The 22,240-nt window shown below is 47.6% G+C and overlaps 1 protein-coding gene and 1 pseudogene across 1 annotated transcript in view; one reads left to right on the forward strand and one right to left on the reverse strand.

Annotated features, from left to right (window-relative positions):
* The window catches only part of LOC149525461 (uncharacterized), a 34,141-nt pseudogene extending 13,621 nt beyond the window's left edge, over positions 1-20,520 (reverse strand).
* Positions 20,484-22,240, forward strand: part of AQP1 (aquaporin 1 (Colton blood group)) — a 29,631-nt gene continuing 27,874 nt past the window's right edge. Inside the window, exon 1 of the mRNA XM_006120584.5 lies at positions 20,484-21,097. Coding sequence (XP_006120646.1) covers positions 20,708-21,097 — 390 coding nt within the window. The 5' untranslated portion in view covers positions 20,484-20,707. The remainder of the gene's footprint in view (positions 21,098-22,240) is intronic.

Here is a 22,240-nt window from a genome sequence, read left to right on the forward strand (position 1 = left end):
CCTCTGTGTTTCCTGCTTCAAGCCACATAATTGTGGTTAAGCTAAAATGCAGCTGTTAGACAGTTTAAAGGCTTCACGTGTTGGACAATTCATTTACCACACCCCTTTGCAACCTATTCCAGTGGTTCTAAGTCAAACCTTTGGTTTCTTCCCCCTTTTCAGGGTAGGTCTCTGTAGCCCAGTGGGCTCAGGGAGGGGCTCTTCCCCCTTGGCATCAGTGGTCGGCCAGTCCGCCCCACCACAGTCTCCCAGTTAATGTTGAGAACTCAGCAAAGGGACCGTCAGATAATGAAAACATGAGGCAAAAGTGAACACAGAGGTCCAGTAAATGTTTGTCCCAAGCAAAACCGAGGCTGCTGATCAGTGACAAAGCAGATGCTAAGCTCTGATGGTTCTTCTTTCCTTCAAATTTCCTTTCTCTTACCACGTTACCCCTCATGCCCCCCATTCCTCCCCTCATTGTTCTTATCCAGGGGAGCCGACAGCCTTCTCGGGTCTCTAGAAAAGGGGAGGGGCAGCTCTGCACTCCAGAAGGGACTGAGCATCAGGCAGAAGAGGCATGGCAGGGGAAGCCAGATCTCAGCGCCACCTGGACCATTGTGCACCCCTCCAGCCCTCAGTACTGCCTGCAGTGTGCTGCAGAGCACTCCGGAGGCAATTTAAAGGGCCCAGGTCCTTTTAAATTGCCAGGCTCCTGGGCAACTTTTTCCTTTGCTTCTCCCTACCCGTCAGTGGGCCTTTTCCTATCCCAACATCAGCAACACCAAAGCATATAGCTAGCTCACCTCCCCACTGTGAATGAGATGCCTAAAGGAGGACAGGGGCCCTGTGTCCTTATCTGCGTTTGTGTCATGCACAACACAATGAGCCGGGACCCTGCCTGGGCAATATGCTAAACAAGCTGTTATCTAATAGTTCTATTAATAATCACCTAACTCTGAGGTTTGCCACTTGGGATGCACTCTACTGTCGACTGAGGAACCCGAGAAGCAGGCTGGGCCAGTATTTGCATTCCGATAGCTGACTCTTTTCTCTGAGGCATCTGGTGGAGTTTATGCGAGTCGGCTCAATCCTATTATCTGGATCATCTTTCCAAATACAGCCAGTCAGCCAGCGAGCATTTCATCGGCTCTTCCCATGGACAATCCAGGCATTATGGTGAGGCCCATCACTTAGTGGGACAGACTCCATTATTCTGGGTGTTTGCAGAGCACAGGTTAATCCTGGATGGTGAGCTGCGTCTCAGACAACCGGCCTAGCTAAAGTAGAGCATTTGCTTACAGAACCAAAGCCTGAAGCATTTGCTTACAGAACTCAGCGCCTGTAAGATCACCTCTGCTAGCTCCTTCCTTTTTCTCCTCCCAAAGGGAGAGGGCAGGGGAACTACCTCTCTCTGCCCCCATCCCCTGCTCTGCTACCCCACCCCTGGAGACCTTCCCAATCCCCTGCACACAGGCCAACAGAGGGGGGTCATGGAGATTTCCCTGATTCCTCACCAGGGCCGGCTTTAGGCTGATTCCCCTGAATCGGGCCCTGCGCTTAAGAGGAGGTCCCCGCACCTAAGAGGGCCCCGCTCCCGGGCGTGTGGTGCATGCGTGGGGCCCCAGGTGCACGGCGCATGCATGGCCCCGCCCCTGCGAATTGGGCCCCACGCTTCCTAAAGCCGGCCCTGTTCCTCACTAGCTGTGGCAGTTGGGGACAGATTCAGTAGTGGCCTGCTGGAGTGCATCATGGGTCATACTGTTCCTTGTGGGCCTGATCCCTCCCTCATGGAAGCCATTGGCAGCCTCTTCATTTTCTCCAATGGGGTCAAGAGCAAGCCCTGTTGGTACACCCCTCTTTCTTCGCTTAGTGTCCTATGGGTCCCATACACACGGCAACGATCTTGTCAGCAGCTGGTGTGTCTAATGAGGACAAGGGAAGGGCCCATCCTGAGGCCAATTTGTATACTAATGCCAGGTTCTGCCATCAGTGATTTGCTTCATTGTTCGTTTTTTCTATAACATTTGAGCAGGAAACTCTTTTGGGGACCCCTCTCATTTAGATCACCCCCACAATGTTACTCAATGTACTTGAATGTATATGGCAGGTCTCAGAGGCAGGGCTGGGCCTAGATTACACAACTCCCTGGCTCCTTCTCCTGTACTTACCCCACCACTGCTCCAGATAATGATATCCCAATGAAACTTGCATTGCTGTGCGTTGATTTTACCTCAGGTTTGTTCTGCGTAGGCTTGCTTTTCCGGATGGATTCGCCTTCTTTAAGATACTTGTTTCACTTAAAAAACCCCACAAAGCTGCTACCAGTAAGTGATTTCACCCTAAAACCCAGGAGGGAACACTTGAATTCCTTCCCCAGGGGGACCCGAAGCTCTTTTGCCCCCAAAGAGCTTGAAAAAAGAGAAGAGAGAAACAAGCTGCGGTCTCTTGTGGCTGACCGCCCAGTCTTAGGATCTATCCTTATTAATCACAGACCCCCTGTTGCTTTCCAGGACACAAGAATCAAATCATCACCTTAAAAAAAGTGATTTTTATTAACAAACAAAAAACATACTTGATAAAGCATACTTGGCTGCTAGGTGTACATAGCAACTAAGTAAAACAAATTAAAACACAGAGAAAGTCTCTTAGGGTATGTCTACACTGCCACCCTAGTTCGACCTAGGGTGGCTAATGTAGGCATTCGAACTTGCAAATGAAGCCCGGAATTTAAATATCCCGGGCTTCATTTGCATGTTCTCAGGCGGTTGCCATTTTTAAATGCCCATAGGTCGAACTACCTGCCCGCAACTACACGCGGCACGGACTAGGGAGTTCGAATTAAAGCTCCTAATTCGAACTACCGTTATTCCTCCTGCAAGGAGGTTTAACAGTAGTTTGAATTAGGAGCTTTAATTCGAACTACCTAGACCCTGCCGCACGTAGCTGTGAGCAGGTAGTTCGAACTACGACATTTAAAAATGGCGCCCACCCAGGAACATGCAAATGAAGCTTGGGATATTTAAATCCCGGGCTTCATTTGCAAGTTCGAATGACTACATTAGCCACCCTAGTTTGAACTAGGGTGGCAGTGCAGACATACTCTAAGGCAGTAAATGAGAGAAGGAAGGCATGGATTCACACAGAGAAGTTTAAACCAAAAAACCAAAATAAAGAAAAAATACCCTAATCATGACTAGATACACTCTTTAGTCTAGTCACAATACATGCTGATCTATACTTCAAGGTTCAGTTCACTCCATGTCCAATATTTCTTGGCATGGTAACTCGGAAACCTGCTCTCTCCAGCCCTTTTCTTAGAAATCCCCACCAAGGAAGAGCAGACCAGGTATCTCTATCTAATTCAAATTTCAGTGCTGTATCCTCCTTGGTTCTTTTGGCCCCCTGCCAACAGCCTTGCTAGCTACCTAAGTTTAACCCCTTAGTCACCGGGTGCTGGCCACCACTCCTCCTATCAATCAGAATACTAAACCCCCTAGATTTAGGTACGCGTGAATCGCATCACTAGGGTCAGTGTAGATTACATCATGGCCCTTTTAGAAGGCTAACTTATGTGTCTTGCCCACTTGCATTGGATCTCCTCATCAAGATGAGGGAGACAGGGAAAAATGGAAGGGACTGTGTAGGAAAACCTTTCTTAGTGGTGAGGTTAAGACAGAAGAGTGAATATAAGAATGGCCATACTGAGGCAGGCCAATGGTCCATCTAGCTCAGTATCCTGTCTCCCAAAAGAGTCCAGTGCCAGAAGCTTCAGAAGGAATGAACACAACATGGAAATTATAGAGTAATTCATCCCTGTTGTTCAGTCCCAGCATCTGGCAGTTAGAAGTTTAGGAACACTTAGAATATGGGGTGCATCCCTGACTATCCTAATAGGCACTGAAAGATCTATCCTCCATTCATTTATCTAGTACTTTCTATGAACTCATTTATACTTCTGACCTTCATAACACCACAGGCAACAAGTACTGTGGATTGACTGTGGATTGTGTGAAGAAGAATTTTCTTATACTTGTTTTAAACCTGCTGCCTATTAAATGCATCAGGTGATCTCTAAGGCTGTGTCTAGACTACAGGGTTTTGTCAACAAAAGTGGACTTTTGTCGACAAAACTATACCTGCGTCCACACTGTCTTTGAGTTATGTCGACATAACGTCGACAAAACTCAGCAGTTTTGTCGACGTATGTAAACCTCATTCTACGAGGAATAACGCCTTTTATCGACAGAGTTCTGTCGACAGAAGGCATTATTGCATCTACACTGTCCTTTGTGTCCACACTGTTATGTCGACAAAGCGGCTTGCTTTGTCGACAGAACTGGATGTAGTCTAGATGCTCTCTGTCGACAAAGCTTCTGTCGACAAAACCCTATAGTCTAGACATACCCTAATAGTTTAATTTGAAGTGATAAAGAACACTTCTGTATTCACTTCCTCCACATGAGGCATGTTAGGGTACGTCTAGACTACCGGGTTATCTGTCGACAAAGAGCGTCCAGACACATTGAGTTCTGTCGACAAAGCAAGCTGCTTTGTCGACAGAACCCTGTAGTCTAGATGCAACCCTACAGGCAATAACACCTTCTGTCGACAGAACTCAGTGGTAGTGTCTGTCGACAGACAGAACTCTGTCGACAGAAGGTGTTATGCCTCGTAAAATGAGGTATACCAGCGTTGACAAAACTGCTGAGTTCTGTCGACGTTATGTTGACAGAACTCAGCGGTAGTGTAGACGCTGGTATAGTTTTGTCGACAAAAGTCCACTTTTGCTGACAAAACTCAGTAGTCTAGACACACCCTTAGTGTGGACCTCTGTCATATCCCTCTTTACTCATGTCTCCTTTAAGTCCCAATTTTTTAAATCTCTCCTATGAAAGCTGCTCCGTACCTCTCACCATTTTTATTACCCCCTTTTGCATCTTTTCCAATTTTATTATATCTTTTTTTGAGATGAGGTGACCAAACCTGCATTCAGTATTCAAGGTGTTGGCATACCATGGCTTTACAGAGTGGCGTTGCAGCATTTTCTATTTTATTATCTATCCCTTTCTTAATGGCTCCTAATATTCTGTCAGCTTGTTTTATTGCCACTGGCTATTGAGTAGATGTTTTTAAGGAACTATCCAGGATCTTTTTTTTGGCGTAGTAATAGACATCACCATTTTGTATGTACAGGCAGTCCCCGGGTTACTTACAAGATAGGGACTGTAGGTTTGTTCTTAAGTTGAATTTGTATGTAAGTCGGAACTGGTACATATTGTAGGGGAAACTCTAGCCAAACTTTTCTCCAGAGCTCAGTTTTATTCTCCCACACCTCACTTCCCTCAGTCCTTTATTCTCAAGCTGAGGTGTCTGCTGAGAAAAGCCGCTCCGCATCTCCCTGGTCTGCTGAGGGGGCGCTAGCTTCGCGTCTCCCTGGTCTGCTGGGGGGAAGCAGCTAGTGTGGGGTTGCCTCACCCCGTTTGTAAGTAGGGATCCGATGTAAGTCGGATCCATGTAACCCGGGGACTGCCTGTATAGTTGGAATTGTTTTTTCCATTGTACATTACTCTGCAGTGTGGATGTAAGTGAAGTTTTTTCAGAAAAACAGCCATTTTTCCAAAAAACTCTGCAGTGTAGATATACCCTCAAGCTCCAGTGACTTCTAGAAAGTTTTTGTTGACTGGTGTCATCTAGTTAGGGGGAGCTGGTTACAGTGTTTATCACACATTTAATGAATTGGCTTCTATGCTGATGGCTTTCCTGGTGTCATCGCATTCTCATTATGAGACACAGAAAAACAATATTAAAGTGGCCCCCCTCTTGTGGAATGTGCTATTGGCTTGTAATGAATAGGACTCTGAAGACATGAAGGGGATTGAAAGAGAGAGAGAGAGGAGCTGTCAGAGGCAAAAGAAGAAGACAGGGACTGAGGGATGAGAGGGAAAGAGACAGGAAAAGGGATTTGGGGAACTGTAGGAATGGCAACAAAAGGGCCCGGTCCTGCAAGGGGCTGGAAGCGCCCAAGGAAGCTGAAAGAAATTGAGATTGAGACTTTTGCAGGATTGTGTTCAAAGTGAATGAAAAAATCCCAAATGGTATGGGAACTGCAGCAAGCCGTGTGTCTCCCAACAGAGCTCCCTCTACCACACACTGTCGAGACAGTCTGCCGAGGCCACAAAATACCTGTGACTGGGACTGTTGTATGTTCACAGCCACGCTGCACAGGCAAGATGAAAAGGGAAGGGAAGCAACCAGGCAGTTCAGGATTCCTTCCCCTGAATAGACAGTGTGGGAAGACAGAAAGAACACAGAAGAACTGGTGAACTAGGGCAGATCATGGAAGTGGTCACAAGGAGCAGCTGGCATGGGTGATATCGTGTGATGGCCATACCATGGCTCTCCCTTTCACTCTGCCTAGAGCAGGAGAACCCTGAACTATGACTCAACAGGGCCGGGTTCAGTTCCCAGCTCTGCTACATACTTACCGTGTGCTACTTGGCAAGTCACTTAGCCTCTCTGTGCTTCAATTCAGTTCCCAGTTTGTAGTACCAGTCCAAAAGCTTCTGCCCTTTATCTGTCTTGTCCACTGAGATGGCAAGTTCCTTCAGGCAAGATCTAGTTATGCCTTTGTACAGCTTCTAGCACAACAGAGCCTGCTTTTGGTTGGGACTTCCATTTTACTAGACGTAAGAAATAACCAATAATTACTTGCCCACAACTGGTGCCGGTGATTGTTCATAACCAATAATAAATTGTTCATAACTGGTTCCAGTGAACTGGTTCTTCTGGCTTGCGGAACCTTGAAACAGTCGCTCTGAGGGTGGCAACCTCTATTCACGTCAGGGAGGGCTAGGTCAGAGGCCTGATCACAACACTTCGAATGTCCACATGAGTTTCACTCGCCCATTGATGCACATCAGATAGGCAAGAGGAAGGGGTGTTGTGAAGACCTCCATACCTTGCGGTGAGGGACAGCTCATTTTGTGCTTCTGGATGACCTGCCACATTTTTCTCCTGCGCGTCCTCTCCCCAGTCAAGGCAGAGACGAACTTAAGGAGCTCGGTAGAGCCAAGCTGGACATTTGAACGTCCCTGTGCAAGCCAAGCTCAAGGAGCCCAACAGGACAGATGAGCCCTATAAGGGGGTATCACCAGAGCCCAAGTGTGTATTCAGACCCAAAGAGAGCACACATGGTTATATTTTGAACATCTGTATGATCTGCTGTGATCGGTGAGTCAGGTAGGTGAATTTTATTTTGCAGGGGGAGCTTGGGACAGTAGCACCACCCTTTTCAATCGCACCTCTGCCCCAAAGTAATGTTAACCACAGTGCACGTCTTTTGTCTTTATCATTACACCATACTCTTTATTTTCCCTTCCCAGGCCACCCTATCCCTTGAAGATCAGGGCATTTTTGTCCTTACAGAAGGTGCTACCGATGAGGTTCTGTGGCTTACATCTCCTGCATAAAGCCTCAGGGCTGTTGCATTAGAGGGAGCCACAGAGACAGGGGCCCCTGTACAGGGCTGCATGCATCTCTGCATTACAAGTTGCTTGTCCTATTCTACATCTGTTGTAACACGGTCCCCACCCTGCCACCTGAGCCCTCAGGGCACTGTTGCACACAGGCACAATGTGAGGAAATCAGAGGATGTAAGATGCTTGGCAAAAGGCCATGCCCCTTTTTGCTGAAGCCATGCATCCTGCAAAGCTGCTGGTGTGCAGCTCTTTTTGCATCCTTGGAACCACAGCCCAAGGTGTATCTTGCCTGGCTTTGTCAAAGGCAGCAGCTTTCTCTTCATTTGTCCTGGGCTTGCAGTGGACCAATCCAGTCCACACCAGATGTGTGTGTGTGTGTGTGTGTGTGTGCGTGCGTGTGCGTTTGTGCATGCACATTTTGATTACTCCTGTGGCTAAGCACAGTGCTTGCTATTGACATGTGGTTGCCAGGAAACTGATTCAACCGGGTAATAGCACATAGCCACAAGACAGTAACCAATTGCAACATCGGCCTCTGTCAAACCCGCAGAGTGCAATGCTGGCTCGCCTAGTTACCACTTCCCCTCTCCCTGCCCACACCCAGTTCCGTCTGTGCCAAGGGAAATATGACAAGGTTTTACCAATCTTTCACATCACATACGTGTTCAAAGGCCTAGTTTAAGCATCACTTGGAATGTGCCATTATGCTACCTAAATACACCAATCTGTCATTGATGTAAGTCACTATAGCTCCCGGCATAGGCCTTAGTGGCATCCGTAGGCCTTAGTGCCTGCTTGTCCTAAGAGCTCGGGTGTATTCATTTAAATGGGTCCAAAGAGTAGGGTCAAAAAAATACCGGACACGCTTGATCACAGATGGGGGTGGGGCCAGCCGGAGGGGAGCAGGGCTGGGTGGGAGGAGGTCGGGAGGAGTAGGGCTGACCAGGGGAGATCGGAGGCAGGGAGGGGGAGAACGGCCGGTAGAAAGCAGAGCTGGCCTGGAGGGGATTGGGGGAAGCGGGGCTGGCCCAGGTAGAACAGGGGAAGGAACCGGCCGGTGGGAAGCAGGGCTGGACAGGAGTGGGTTTGGGGGATCGGGGCTGGCTGGGAGGGAACTGGCCGGCAAAGAGCAGGGCTGGCCCAGGTGCACATAGATCCCGGGGTGCACGGTCCCGGCGGGATGCACAGACGAGTCCAGCCCCAGGGATTTCATCCCACCACAGCCCTGCCCCCACCCTCCTCTTCTCTACTGTGTCATTGTGTACTGCCTGGCTGGTAGACACACTCATGCAGTGTGAGCGTGTCTACCAGCCAGGCAGTACGCATGTACGTACTGAGACTCATGATAATAATAAAACTTACTTAATTAGAAAATACCGGACATTTATATGTCTGGTATTTTCTCAATTTGTTTCCCAGACAGAAAACTCAAATACTGGACTGTTCGGTTCAAAACCGGACACCAGGCAACCCTACCAAAGAGTCAAAGACATTAACATAACTACATCATTGTTCAACATTAAACAGTTTTAAACAAGGTTTGGCATTTTATATACAGACACTTCTGCCTGCAAAGCACCATGGCAAACACAACTTTAAAAATCCCTTTTAACCTTGTATTAAAGATACGGAAAAGAGGGGGGATAAATTAAAGCATTTGAAATGTAAACTATTAGTTAAAGGTTTTATTTTAACAACTTTCCTTTTCATTTAACTGGAAAGAGTTTTTGGAAGGAAAAAAAATGTCTAAAGTCATTTAAATAATGCCCGAGATAGTATTGTAACACCTGTCCTTTTGGGGGAAAAGAAAAGAAATTATTGGAGGTGGGCTGAAGCAGTGGTTGTTGCTCTTTTTAAAGTCAGATCTCATTGTCTGGAAGAGAAACACACACACAAAAGAGGAAAAAAAGCAAAGAGAAAATACTGTTTTTGGCTCTGGTGTTGACTTTCACTTGCAGCTGCATTGATTGAGAACCACAGAACAAGACACCATCTTATCAGCCACTCTGAGATCTGACAAACTTTTACCAGCATTGGGTTGTTTAGGGCACTGCTTTCAGTTGTTTCTCACTGGGCTCATCTTCACTTACCCGGAGATGGATGCTCTGGAGATTGAACTCTCTGGGTTTGATTTAGCAGGTCTGACTTTGCACTCTCTCCCTGCCCCCAAGCCCTAATTTGCCTAGGGGTGGGCGGGGGGGAATGCGTGAAGTTTCCTCCTGTCCTGTGAGGGGCGCGATGCTTCTAAGTGCTGCACACTCCTTGCAGGATGGTGTCAGGGTGGGAGGAGACTGTGTGTGAGCCTCTTGCCTCCAGATCAATCAGGGCTTGGGGGCAGGGAGAGCCCCACCTCTTCTGCCTGATGCCCTGCCCCTTCTGGGGTGGCCCAGGACCACGTCAAAAATTTCTCAAGTAGCCCCAGGTCAAAAATGATTTCCCACCCTTGCTCTAAATTGACCGCTTATAGTGCCCTGTCAATCCCCAGTATTCCATTGGGTTGCAAAGAGTAAGGAAAGTTGATGGGAGAGTTTCTCCAATCAATCTTCTACAGTGGGGATTCAACCTCTGATATATTGACCCCAGCTAAATTATTCTCATAGCTGAACTTGTGTACGTAAGGTCAGTGTTCTCTGGTAGAGTAGACTTCACCTCTGATTCAGTCTGGTTAGGACATCCTTTCCAGATTAGGATGAGAAAGGCTTGGGATCACATGAGATGGTGGGGTAAGCAGCTTCATACCAGCAGTCATTTTTTCTCCCCAAAACTCTTTCTTTAAGGACCCACAAAAGGAGTGGGGGAGGGGGAAGCCTAGCCTTTCATTATTTTCTCCACCAGTGAGGAGTAGTTTCTGACACAATTGGCCAGAACTGATTCCTAGATGCACACTTTTCTCTCGCTTACCAAGCATGATCTCCACACAATCCTTGAGTTATATTAGGAGGCCCCATTTGGATGAATTCAATCTTTCATTCTCCCTTTTGCGACTTTTCCCCATCAGCATGTGCTGTTGTGGGTTACTGTGACATTATATGAACTTTCATTTACTTTGTACAAGTGAACTCACAATTAAGGTAAATTTGTAGGCCCAGCTATTATAACAGTAAACAACGCATAAGAATCACTGTACTGGGATTGTTTGTTTTCTTCAGCTATTTAATTGGGATCTTTTTTTAACCTCTTCATTGTAGGTATGTAAATATCAGGTAAAATAGTTAATTGGTTATATGATTAAAATTATATTATTTAACCAGTTAACCATTAACTGAGGTCGTTCTGATGGGCCAGCACAGAGCAGCCAGTGCTGGGGTTGCACCGAGACTGTGGGGTTGGGTTTCCACCAGTCAGGTGCGTCGGGAGCATCTCCAGGACAGCCTGCCTACCATGGATGGGAACGGGGCTGCTTCTGCTTGTAGCCTCTCTACTCACCAGGGTGACTCCAGCCTACTTGGCTGGTTAACTGGTTACCAAGTAAGCATTCTGGTAAGTCTAATGCTTACCGGCCAACTGGTTAACCTTGTACATCCCTACTTCATTGTTGCTGCATGGACGAGGTTGGTGGATCAAAATCAATGCTACTCTACATACCTGCCATGTCAAATTGAGACTTCAAAGAATGCTGCCACTTTCTAGTACCACACAGGAGTTGCACTGGAAAATGGAAATCAAAGGCTGAATTTTGTGGCATCAACTTTATTTTGATATTGGTATGAATTCCAGCATTGGCCAATCACTTGAATTTTAGAGGAAACTCAATGGTATGAGTTGAGATCCTGACCACACTTTGGACATTGAGTCCCAAATAAGTGCTCCTAGTCAGGCCTGTGTCAAACTGGGTGAGAAAACCTGTAGAAATCAGCATAGCTCTAATGTTCTCAGTGGAGGTATTGAGGATTTACAAGTGGCAAGGACCAGCCCTTCATCTGTTCATGGGGCATATGGGTCCAAAAAAATTAAATCCCTATTTAAAACTTTCCTAAAGAAAATAACAATGGCTTATTCACCTCCTGGTTTTCTTTTTACAATGAATGAACTAGGATTTCATTAGTACGGTCACTGGTGTGTCATGCCCGGCATTCCTGGCTGAAATGTGTCACCTTACACATTACAATGTGTGTGAGAAATTGGTCAGCTTCCTTATAATGCACTGCACACAGGAAATTCACAAGGATAATTGTTGTTAAAATACAATTGCTTTTAGGGCAGTGTGTGTGTGTGTGTGTGTGTGTGTGTGTGTGTGTGTGTGTGTGTGTGACCCTTTGAATGCTGGCCTCTTCCAGCTTGCTGAAGAAACTGAAAGCTTTGAAAGACATCTCTTTATAAGTAATGCACATACGCGCAGGAACTGCCTGTGTTATGTAGAGCACCTGACACACCCAGTCCATGACTGGGACTTGTAGGTGTTACTACAATAAAGAAAAATAAAATTTCAAGGTGGAGGGGGAGCTTTAGAAAGGAGAATTGGGCTGTTTCCAATAGGTTCTTGTTCCCATTCTCTGTCTCTTGCCAGAACTGCTCACCACGGAAGCCTGCCCCCATGTCTTTTGTTAATCCTGGCAGTGAACGTAACAATGGATATCAGTCAGGACATAGGCGTTCTTGTCAGTTTCCTGTAGTCTCCATGCAAGCAACAGGTCATGTGGTCCACTTTCCACACTGCATGAGGTGGCGTAGGACATCTTGTGTCTCCCCTGGGCTTGTCCACTCCTTGAGTTTTCCTGAATAGAGGCAAGGATCTGCCTCCAGACAAAGGACGGATATCCAGGCACTGTACAGGCCACTATGCCCTTTCTACCCCATTTCCTCAGGTGGAGAGGTGTCTGTCAGGAGGACTGGCTGAGTGCTGAAGCTTTCATTGCTGACCCCAGCTCCAGCATAGCTCCTTACTCAGTTTAGGGGGGTCCAAGAGACATGCCACCACCCCTCCCTTTCCATTTTATGAGAAACAATCACATTCCAGGCATATCATAGCAACACCAAACCCTGACCTTGCTTCACGTTAGGAGAAGTGGAAGTGGCACAGCAAATTTGGCGGTTCTAGCTCTTACCGTTGAGGAGGAGTTCTTGAACAAATGGACTCACAGACAGATGGACACAGAAAGAGAGAGAGAGAGAGAGAGACAAACTCTCTCAAATACATAAAATATTACAAGCAAAGCTATTAGCACCGATTAAGGATGCCTGATGCTTTCCAGCATAATACTGCATTCTACGACTTTGCCAGCTGAATCATTGGGGCTGAAATTCTCCATGCTGGATGTCTGACCCAGGCTGTTTTTTCCCCAAAAATGTACAGCATAAAATGGTTTTGCCCTTTCTGAGAAACAAGACAATGGCTGTTTCACAGAGACTCTTCAGCATCTCTGTGCTTTAGGGCAGTGTCTTGACATTTGGCAAAGAGATGGGGGAACACTCTAATCCGTCAATCAGCCTTTGCCGTCCCTGTGAAAAATCAGCCTGCCAACTCTGGCCATACTAAAAGCCTTTGAAAAAAACTCATAGTTTGCCTACGTTCAGTAGAGATGCACCAGAGTTTGGTAGCTAAATGCTTAGAGAACTCTCTGTGTACCGGATATGCTCCATCTGGAAAAGGAGAGGGTCAGGAGCTGAGCAAGTTCCTGAAATTGTTCTTGGCAGCCATCGGCTTATGTGGCACCAGAAGTGGAACCTCTTGAACTCTAAATACTGCCTCTGTGGGTGCCAAAGTAGCATGAAGAAAGAGGTATAGCAAAGGTCAGGCTCTCTGTGTGCATGACCTTACATGAAAGGTCCACAGATCTCTCTTGTGCAGAAATTGCAGGGCATCAATAAACGGCCATAGTTACTGCATATATGTGTGGTTAATCAATGGGAGAGGGACACAGGGCCAGCAACCCGATCTCATTCAGAGGGGTGTAAATCTGGATTTACACTTGAAACCAGTGGATAAGCTGCAGCTAAACACTGGGGTAACTGAATATTTGGAGTGCCTGTTCCAAAGCACAGCTTGCGTTTATACGAAAAAACACATGGTGAACTCCCAGACTGAAGACCAACTCTGCGTCCACTGACTTAGGACAGAAGGGAGGAGTCAACAGTGGCTCCAATGCTCTGTGGAGTAAAATCGCCAGAGCAATTGCCAGTTAATCACAGTAGCAGTCCCTGTCAGGTCGGGGGGTGGGGGTGGGGGGGAAAGTGGGCTCAGTTTCTCCCCAAGAGCTTCCCAAACACATGCTTTCATTTGCCAGGAAACACCATTGCGTGGGGCCTAGTGGACCCTAAGAGTGGACCCAGAACTTCAGGATGAAGAAGGACACCTTCCCGGAGCTCTGCGAGTGGCTTGCTCCTGCTCTGCGGCAATGGGACACACGCGTGAGGCCCACCATTCCCCTTCACAAGCGGGTGGCCATCGCCCTCTGGAAGCTCTCCATTCCGGATGGCTACCGATCCATCAGGAACCAATTCAGTGTGGGGAGATCCACCATTGGAGCAGTGCTCATGCAGGTACAGCATTCACCGGTCACTTGGCCAGGATGGGGGGGCTGCAAGGAGGACGTGGGCTGCCCCAAAACGGGGGGGAGGTGGTGTAAGTGCCCTCACTGGGTGGGGTCTGTCCATCCCGGCCACGCTACAGACCACCAGCGGTGGCCAGGATTGCATCGGGGGTTGCTCCTGTGAGTGGGGCACGGGGCAGTGGTGGGCAAAGAATATTCCCAATCATATGGGCATCCCAGTGACCCTCGGTTTTGTGTGTTTCTCTGCAGGTGGTGAAGGCCATCAACAGTGGCCGCAGAGTCGTCCACCTCACCGACATGGATGTGGTCATCCAGAGGTTCAGCACCCGCGGCTTCCCCAACTGTGGGGGGACAATCGATGGGACGCACATCCCCATCCGTGCCCCGGACCACCAGTCCTCCCTCTACATTAACCGCAAGGGGTATTTCTCCGTGATCCTGCAGTCTGTGTCTGACCACCAGGGCCAGTTCACGGACATCAATGTGAGCTGGTCCAGCAAGGCACACAACACGCGGGTGTACTATAACTCCTCTGTGTGCCAGAGGCTGCACACCGGGACTTTCTTTCCCAACCACCACATCAGGGTAAGGGACGTGGACATGCCAGTGTGCCTGCTGGGGGATGCAGCCTACCTGCTACAACCCTGGTTGATGAAGCCCTACACGGGGACATCTCAACACCTCCTGGCAGGCCTTCAATGCCAGGCTCAGCAGGGCCCGCATTGTGGTTGAGGGGACCTTTGGCTGACAGAAAGCACAGTTTAGGTGCCTCCTCACCTGCCTCGACCTCTCCCAGCAAAATATTCCACACGTGGTGGCAGCATGTTGTGTGCTGCACAATTTGTGTGAGAGGAAGGGGGAGGCTTTCCTGTCAGCCTGGATGGCAGAGGCTGCCCGCTGGGCTGGCCAGTACACACAGCCCCACATGGCTGCCAGCCAGGAGGCCCTTTGGCGTGCTGGCCGCATCCAGGAATCCCTGCGGGAGAGCTTCCAGGAGGACGAGGACTGAAGTCCCCTGGCATGCCCCACTGGGGCCTGGGGCCTTACATTCCTCCCCTACCGCCTTCCCCTTTCCCCTCCCTAGCCCCCCTTCCTGATCTACAATAAAAACACCTGTGTCGCCACAAAAAACTCTCTTTATTTCACAATACTGGGGTGAGGGAGAGTAAAAATGAGGGTTGGAGAGGGGAGGGGGAAACCTGGGAGGAGGGAGCTGGAAGGGGGAGGAAGGGGAGGAAGAGAGGGGAAGCTCAGGGTTGGGGGGTCTTGCTGGCTCTCCCGTCTTGCAGCACTGTGGGTGCAGAAGCGTCGGGGGGAGTGGGTGTGGAGGGTGGGGCAGGAGGGACGGGGGGTGCGGAAGAAGCAAGAGGGGGAGCAGGGGTGGGAGGAGGAGCAATAGGTGGGGTGGCCACAAGGGCTGGAGCAGCAGGAGGCAGCAATCATTCCACCAGGGCCTGCAGGTGCTCGCGGAGTGCATGGCCCTGCTCCTGTAGCTTCCTCAAGCTCTCCCGCCGTAGCTGCAGGTCCTCTTGCACCCACCGCTCCTGGCTGTGGAGCTGCCGTCCCTACAACTGCAGCTGCTGCCTCTGGAACTCCTCCAGGTTGCGGGTGCGCCTGCCGGCCCAGGTTTGGGTGGATGGTCCAGGCAGGGTGGTGGGTCCTGCACTCGCAGGTGCTGCAGCTGCGGTGAAACAAGAGAAGTGGTCAGTTCTCCCTGGGGACACAGTGGGTGAAACCCAGCCCTCCTCTGCAAAGTGAGGACGGCAGGTCTCCGCCCCTGCTATCCCCGGGACTGTGAGCTGGCCCAGGACTGCACCCCAGCCCCTGTGCTGCCTACAGTGTGGTGTGTGTGAGGGAGGGGGAGAGAAGATGTGCCCTGCCTCTGTTTAGAGGGGGTGTCTGGAGGGAGGGCAGTGTGCAGTGTCTCTCTCCGGGGTAAGGTCCCTGGGCTTCCCCCCGCAAGGGGACCGTGATGTCACTCACATGTGGAGTCCTCCCCGGCCTCGGATGAGGCTGCTGACGGGCTCTCTGGGATGGCTCGGGATTCCTGAGTGCAGGGCAGGCTCCCTGCGGGCTCCTGGCTGCCGTTGTCCTCCTCCTCCTCTTCCCCTGTGTCAGGGGCAGGGCCCTCTGCCCCAGGGTCTATGATGACCAGGGGGGCACGGACTGTCTGACCCCCCAGGATGCGGTCCAGGGCCTCATAGTAGGGGCAGGCCTCCGGGTCAGCCCCTGGTTGGGAGGCCCTGGAATAGGCCTGCTGCAGCTCCTTGATTTTGCTGTGCACCTGCTCCTGGCTGCGCATGTGGCCTCTGGTGGCCAAGCTGGCAGCCATGCAGCTGTGGACGGCCACATTCCTGTACCTAATGTGGAGATCGTGGGCATTGGAGGCCTCCCCCAAATCTCAATGAGGCCCACGATCTCCGCACTTGACCAGAAAGGCACCTGCCTTTTGCGGCCCCTGACAGGTTCTTGGAAGCTGCCAGCCTGGTCCTGGGGAGCGGTGTAGGGCTGGGTGTCAGCGGGTGGCTGGCTCATGCTGTGCCAGGTGCACGGTCTGCTGGCTGTGTGCTGTCAGGCTGGCAACTGGCACAGGCACTGTGGCCAGAGTCTGCCCCTTTAAGGGCTCTGTGGCTAGGGCGGGAGCAGAAAAGTTTGCCTGGTTTGACCCAGAGTGGCATCAGGGGGAACTGGGAAGGGCTGGAGGCCCCCTAATTCGAAATAAGTGTCTACACAACACTTATTTTGAATTAGCTATTTCGAATTAGGTGTTCTTCGTCGTAGAATGAGGTTTACCTAATTCAAAATAAGGGCTCCGCTCTTTCGAATTTATTTTGAAATAGCAGTTTGTATGTGTAGACAGCTATTAAAGTTAATTCGAAATAAAGTCTGTTATTTTGAATTAACTCTGTAGTGTAGACATACTTAGACTCCCAGGATAGCGCACATCTCTTATCCTTTGACTTTTAAACTCCCTTCACATCAGTGGAAAACTCCCGGAGATGAGATGTTTGCTCTGTTGACAGCAGAAAACACATTTCAAAGGAGAACCCAGTATTGTGTGTCTCATTCAAATGGTAGGGAAATCTGAGCAATTAGGCATATCAGGAAGGGTAGAATAAACTCCTTGCATAAAGCTAATGAACTAAAGTATTTTATGAGGGTTTGTCCACTTGATGCATTAATGCTGACTGTGGGTTGTGATTTCTAAAGCATACTGACATGTTGCACACTGATCAGCCTGTGGACCCTGCTGGTGCACTCTGAAGGTGACCTGGGCTATGTCTACACAGCAGCGTTATTTTGGAATAACTAACGTTAGTCTTTAAAATTTAAAAAATATACGGAGATATACCTATCTCATAGAACTGGAAGGGACCTTGAAAGATCATCTAGTCCAGACCCCTGCCCTCATGTAGGACCAAGTGGCATCCCTTACAGATTTGCCCCAGATCCCTAAATGGCTCCCTCAAGGATTGAACTCACAACCCTGGGTTTGAGTGAAATAACAAAGAGCATATCTACACTGCAAGCCATTATTTCAAAATAATAACAAGCTGGAGGACTTCTTACTCTGACTCTTGGTAACCCTCATTTCATGAGGAGTAAGGGAAGTCAAAGGAAAAGCACTCTTCCTCCAACTTCCTGCCGTGTAGACGTGCCAAAAGCCGAGTTAAGCTACTCTGACTCAAGCTATGCAATTGACGTAGCTCAAGTTGTGTAGCTTATTTTGGCTTTAGCCCTGCTGTGTGGACGTACCCCAGTGAGCTCTAACAGCATACTGCATTAATCATTTGGCATGAGACATAGGGTTGCTTGCTAGGGTGATCTGAAGATATCTCAGCAAATCAATTCCCTGCCATTGCAGAGGGCTGGGGCCCTGGTACACCAGAGAACCTGAAGATCTCTGCTTGTGGCACACACTATTTTAGTCCTGTGAGGGCTCTAATACTTGAGTCTAATTCAGCTGGTTGGGTTTGCTGCTGGGGTGGTGAGGGACATTCAGTAGCCTGTTGTGTAGAGGAAGTCTGACTGATGTGCTGGTCCCTTTTAGCCTTAAACCGTATGGCTGTGTCTAGACCGGCCGCTTGAATTTCCACAAGAACACTGACTTCCTACTGTCTGAAATCAGTGCTTCTTGCGGAAATACTATGCTGCTCCCGTTTGGGCAAAAGTCCTTTTGCACAAAGCTTTTGCACAAAAGGGCCAGTGTAAACAGCTCAGATTTGCTTTGCGCAAAAAAGCCCCGATGGCGAAAATGGCGATCGGGGCTTTTTTTGCGGAAAAGCGCGTCTAGATTGGCACGGATGCTTTTCCGCAAAAAGTGCTTTTGTGGAAAAGTGTCCGTGCCAATCTAGACGCTCTTTTCCTCAAATGCTTTTAATGGAAAATTTTCCGTTAAAAGCATTTGCGGAAAATCATGCCCGTCTAGATGTAGCCTGTGACTTTTATGCACATGGAAGCTGATGCAGATAAGATAGGATGATATATCATAGTATTACAGAGGGATCATTGGCAAACATAGATTTCTGCCTGTATCTCATGCATTCTTTCTCTGATTGCCACCAGTTTTTCTACTCTACCTCTGTATTATTATTATACTGAGGGGACTGACAGAATTGCCCCTGAGCAAGGTGGGGAGTGCCTGGCTCTTTGCTCCTGGAAAGGGCAGGGCTTTGGGCAGAAAGGGTGGAGTTGGGGCATGCAGTGTTTTGAGGGCCATTTAAAGATCTCGGGGTTCTGGCCTCCATTGTGGTAGCAGTCCTTTTTCTTTGTTGTTGCTGTTTTGTTTCACTGGTGCAGATATATTTTGTAGGTGTATAAAGCCTGTCGTAAAGAAAACCAAGCACATCTGCTGAACGGAAAGTATAAGAACATAGCACAATAGATTGCAAACAGGTTAGCACCTGGATTTTGATTTTACATGAAATTAAATTGAAAAGAACTGAATATCTTTATAAAAATCTCCGTGACTTCATAACATTAGCTCTGTGTGTATCTGTCAGATTTTTTTTCTTTTTTCATACCCATAGTACATGCTGTGTGAATTTAAAATCTCAAATGGCAAGTAGGTAGAATTATAAATTCATAGCAATACATAATAATAATGGTAAACTTTTTTTTTCGTCTCCAAGAAGAAGGAAAAAATCAGGCTGATTTTAAATTTATTCATGCTCTAAGAACTGTTTCCCCACCCCTGAATTTGGATCAGCTCACATAGGAACTTTGAAGCCAGTGTTTGAAAAATGAAGATACTTTGACTTAGAGAACAATGAATTGCCAGCCTTTAAAGTGCACACAGATCTGATAACACAGGGGAGGTAAGCCAATGAAATTGCACGGGTTTTAAGGCGGCAACAACTGAGGCTCTTAGACCTTTGGCACTTAAAGATGTTTTGGCACCTTTGCAAGATTAATTTTGCATGCAAAATAAAGCACATCGTTTTCATCTTCCTCTCTGGCCAGTACTGTTTATCTGCAACAGCAGAAGCCAGTCGCCGTGGTGACAACCAGCACAGCTGCCCTCTGGAAGACGGAGGTTAAAGAAAAGTTTGCATACAACTTTCACTGCAGGATTTGGGCAAGTACTCCAGCGTTGTGCTTATTTACTGAGAATAGGGGTGTTAACAGGGGAAGACTTGAGAGACCCTAATAGTTGTTACAAGAACATAATAAAATGGGTGCATAGTATATAGGCTATTTGTAAATATATATGAATGGCACATGCACATAAATGACAAGTGCAACACACACACACACATATTTTATTTGGGGCCAGATTCTAATCTCAATTACACCGGTAAAAACCAGAATAGCTCCACTGTCTGCAGTAGAATTATTTCTGATCATATAGTTATGCATTATAAATTCTACAATTTATAATATATATAAATATATACATAAATGTGTAATATCTGGGTTTCTATTATTCCTCTCCAGCTCACCTGATGAAGTGGATTTTGCCCATGAAAGCTCGTGATACTATATATATCTTTGTTAGTTTTTAGGGTGCCACAGGACTACTCGTTGTTTTTAAAGTTACAGACTAACGCAGCTATCCCTCTGAGACTTTCTGATCATAATTAGACATGTATAAAGCCTCCAAATTACTTCAGTGAAGTTCTTCCAGATTGACACCATAAAACCCCCTTGGGATCTGAAACAAACTATAGAGTCTTTATAGATTGACACCAGTGCCTGATTTAAAATGAAATACAGTGTGATCTTTACAGTCTCTAGAGAGCACTTTTAGCTGTCAGTTTTATTATTTATCCACTTTCGCAGCCTGCCTCTGCTGTAACTGAGAGCAATTAAAACACAATCCTGCACAGATACCTTTTGGTTGAGTCCAAAGAGAGAGAGAAATCCTGTAAAACCTTGAAGCCCAATCTGCATGCTCAATGACCACATAGAGGGTAACCAAATGATGGTAAAACTTCTGGGGCACCCCCTACACATTCTTTTATAAGGATTTTAAAAAGCCTCTTAAAAACAGCAGCAGAGATCGGAGTTTCTGAGGGGAGGGGAAAAGAGGAAAAAAAAAGTAGAGAAGAAAAAACTTTGGCACGCATGTACTGCCTTACATCAATCTATGTAGATGTTCTTTCCTCCTTTTGTGTAACACCCCTTTCCTCCTACAGACCACCCAAAGCCCTATAAATAATCCAAGCACTCTGTTTTTTCTTCAGCTTTCTCCTCAGACCTCAAAAGAAAAATATCAAGCAGGGGAAGGGAGGGTGTGTGAGAGAGAGAGAGAAGATGGCTAGTGAATTCAAAAAGAAAATGTTTTGGAGGGCAGTAGTGGCTGAGTTCTTAGCCATGAGCCTCTTTATTTTTATCAGCATCGGCTCAGCACTGGGCTTCAATTTTCCTGTAGTCGGCAACAAAACAGCAACAGCCACTCAAGACAATGTAAAAGTCTCTCTGGCTTTTGGGATCGCTATTGCCACCATGGCACAAAGTGTGGGTCACATCAGCGGTGCGCACCTGAACCCGGCGGTGACCCTGGGTCTTCTGCTGAGCTGTCAGATCAGCCTCTTTAAGGCTTTCATGTACATTGTTGCACAGTGCCTAGGGGCCGTGGTGGCCACGGCGATTCTTTCGGGAGTCACTTCGTCTCTTCCAAACAACTCCCTTGGACTCAATGCGGTAAGCAGATAAGCTTTTCTCTTTCACTTTCAAGAAGTGCAAAAAACTGTGTTTAAAAGAGGTTTAATCCAAAACCCACTGAAGTCAATGGACACCTTTGCCTTGACTTCAGTTGCCATAGGATCAACTGTTTAAGGCTTATACGGTCACTTGGTAGCACAGCTACTCCTATAATCCTAAGGATAGCTAAACCATCTTCTATAAACTCCAGTCATCTGAAGAAGTGGGCTGTGCCCACAAAAGCTGATGATACCATCTATATGTTTTGTTAGTCTATAAAGTGCTACCAGACCATGTGTTGTTTTTCTGTTTATCCTGTACAGACTAACTCGGTTAGTTAGCATCTTCTGTAAGACAGAGATCAAAGAATGGTCCTCTTTCCCCTGAATCAAGGTTGTGTGTTTGTGATTACTGGAATCACATTATGTTTGTGTTTGCTTTTCTGTGTCAAGCATGAGATAATCAATGCTACCTAATGATTTTTAGATGCCCGATTCTCATTTAGAATGATTGGTAACTGGGTGTTCGAATTCCTTAGCAGACTTTGAAAATCTCAGGCTACGTGCCTGGTTCTGGTGATGGATGTACATTTGTATTGTGTTCAGGTTACTCTGGGAGGCTGTCAGATTAGGGGTTCAGATAAGGCCAGCTAGGATGCTGTGTAAGAACATTGGTACAAATCTAAGTAACCACAGAGAGAAAAAGAGGGAAAAGGGGTAGGGGCAGGAGAGATCGGTAGCAAATGAAACCCTGTGGTCAAAACTCTACAATGAAATGCTCTTGGTGCAGATTTGCTCTCTGATATAGAGTCATAGCTGCCACTTGTGTTTTTGTTTATTCATAAACAGACATATGGAAATGTCGAATTGTGAATTGCACTGTTCGTGAGGCGGGGAGGCAACTGTCTATGAAGGCACCCTGGATTCAACACTTTTACAACCAGATGTTTTTTTGGCTGTGTGACTGTGGACAGGCATTTCATTAAAGCTGCTCCGATCATTTAAATGCAGCTGTTCCTCCTTAAAAGGTTGGCATTTGGCCAGAGTGGCATCTAAATGGATACACATATCTTTAAGCATTTGTCTGGCTTAGAAGGAACCTATTTTCAGTTTCAGTCACATAACCACAAATACCTTGTTAGTG

This window comes from Pelodiscus sinensis, chromosome 2, assembly GCF_052426305.1.
Source record: "Pelodiscus sinensis isolate ZL-2025 chromosome 2, ASM5242630v1, whole genome shotgun sequence".
NCBI lineage: Eukaryota > Metazoa > Chordata > Testudines > Trionychidae > Pelodiscus > Pelodiscus sinensis.